General features: G+C 41.7%; 1 protein-coding gene across 1 annotated transcript in view; it reads left to right on the forward strand.

Annotated features, from left to right (window-relative positions):
* FAM228A (family with sequence similarity 228 member A) overlaps positions 1-2,181 on the forward strand; it is a 19,910-nt gene that overhangs the window by 5,023 nt on the left and 12,706 nt on the right. The window contains exon 4 of the mRNA XM_023511815.1: positions 1,469-1,549. Coding sequence (XP_023367583.1) covers positions 1,469-1,549 — 81 coding nt within the window. The remainder of the gene's footprint in view (positions 1-1,468; positions 1,550-2,181) is intronic.

A 2,181-nucleotide genomic window follows, 5' to 3' on the forward strand; every position in this document is an offset into this window, starting at 1 on the left:
AAAAAAAAAAAAAATGATGTCAAGTTCTTTTCTATTCTATATTGCTATCCTTAATATTTTCAATTTATTCCCATCATTCTAACATTTGCCTGATGGTTGCTTATAGCTCCAGGTAGTAGGTTTGCTTTCAAGGCAGGAAAAAGGGGTCAGGAATGGTGCCAGGGGCTCTTCTCTCACCCTGCTTCTTTGATCAGGAAACAAAAAGAGTCCCTAGAGGTCCCCAGCCAACTCTCCCTGAGGTCTCATTGCCAAGAGTGGCTCACAGCATAAGTCCAGCTACAAGCAGGGCCAGGAAAATACTGTGCAGCTTTCTAACCTCTATACTAGGAAGCGAGCAAGGGGGAATGGATTGCAGGGCTATTGAGTCAGCCAACTGTTAGGTGTAGGGATTAACAGTTTTTTTTCTTTTTTTGAGACAGTCTCAAGCTGTCACCCTGGGTAGAGTGCCATGGCATCACACCTCACAGTACCCTCCAACTCTTGGGCTTAAGCGATTCTCCTGCCTCAGCCTCCTAAGTAACGGGGACTATAGGCACCTGCTACAGTGCTTGGCTATTTTTGTTGTTGTTGTTGCAGTTGTCATTGTTGTTTTAGCTGGCCAGGGTCGGGGTTTGAACCTGCCAGCTTCAGTATATGTGGCTGGTGCCCTACCCACTGAGCTACGGGTGCCGCTGGGATTAATAGTTTCTATACATTGCTCTGCAGTTTGGCTTTATTGAAAACAGTAAAATTTAGTTTTTTACTATGAAGACTTCTGTTTTAATTTTGAAGTCAGGACTCTCTATTGGGCAGGGTGTGGTAGTTCACGCCTGTAGTCTTAGCTGGAGGATTAGAGGGAGGCTGAGCCAAGAGGATTGCTTGAGCTCAGGAGTTTGAGGGACCAGCCTCAGCAAGAGCAAGTCCCCATCTCTACTAAAAATTAAAAGAAAATTAGCCAAGTGTTATGGCGGGTGCCTGTAGTCCCAGCTATTCAGGAGGCTGGGGCAGGAGTCTGAGGTTGCTGTGAGCTAGGTTGATGCCGCAGCACTCCTGTCTGGGCAACACAGTGAGACTCTGCTTCAAAAAAAAGAAAAGAAAGAAGTGGGGGTATTTAGCCCAGGAGAGAAGATATGAGGAGGAATGAAATCTGTAAAGATTTCAAGGCAGGCATACGTCTACCGTAATTAGACTAGTATCTGCACCTGGAAGTTACAAGGCAGGCTTACACTCAATCTAAGGACAAACTCTCCTCACGGAGCAAAAAGTTCTCAAGCTAAGGCTGATGGATAAATTGGGACTGAAGCTACATGATGACTTCTCCCTGAAGGTGGTGGGGGCTCGCTTCAGGCTAAATCACTTCTGAGGCTTCTTCTAACCCTTTGCATATCTGCTTTTATGTAAAAATGGAATAAAGTATTTGCTTTTTATGAATCTTGCAAAACAGTTTGTATTTGTAGTGATGTGCTCTTGTGTATTTTTTTTTCTAAAGGAAATTGTATCTGGAGAACATTATGATTCTGACATATACGATCCTTTTTTTATAAAGGAAAAGGGCCCAGACTCTAGAAAGGTATAGTAGGTTTATTATTTTTATTTATTTATAATTCATAGCTCTGGAGTTGGGGGAAACTGAGTCAACTTAGAAGTCTCGTAGTTATTCTCTATTCATTAAAAAAAAACAAATCCACAAAAGCATTTCTCCTGAGTTTCAAAATAGGAACCCAAAGTTCCTGTTGATCTCTGAGGGAAATCTACATTGTGAACAAGGCATGCATGTGTGTGATAATTTGTTCATTCATTCATTCATTCATTCCCATTCAGCATACTTGAAGCGCAAGAGGGAGAGAGAGACCCATGAGTATTGTCAGTCCACTGAGCACTGGAAGGTCTAATAGTTGAGCTTGCAATGAGTTCCGATTTCTTTTTTTTTTTAATGTTTCTTTTTTCTTTTATTTATTTATTTTTATTTTATTTATGTATTTATTTTTGTTGTTGCAGTTTTTGGCCAGTGCCAGGCTTGAACCCGCCACCTCCAGTATATGGGGCCGGCACCCTACTCCTTGAGCCACATGTGCTGCCCTATGAGTTCTGATTTCTAAATTGCTAATATATGAGCTAAAATGGAGAAATGAAGGTTTTGGGTTTTGCTCCTGTGTAGCAGATATAGCCACTGATGTTATTAATTTTTAAAACATATGGCTC

Source organism: Otolemur garnettii, unplaced genomic scaffold, assembly GCF_000181295.1.
Source record: "Otolemur garnettii isolate 467f Iridium unplaced genomic scaffold, OtoGar3 scaffold00022, whole genome shotgun sequence".
Taxonomy (NCBI): domain Eukaryota; kingdom Metazoa; phylum Chordata; class Mammalia; order Primates; family Galagidae; genus Otolemur; species Otolemur garnettii.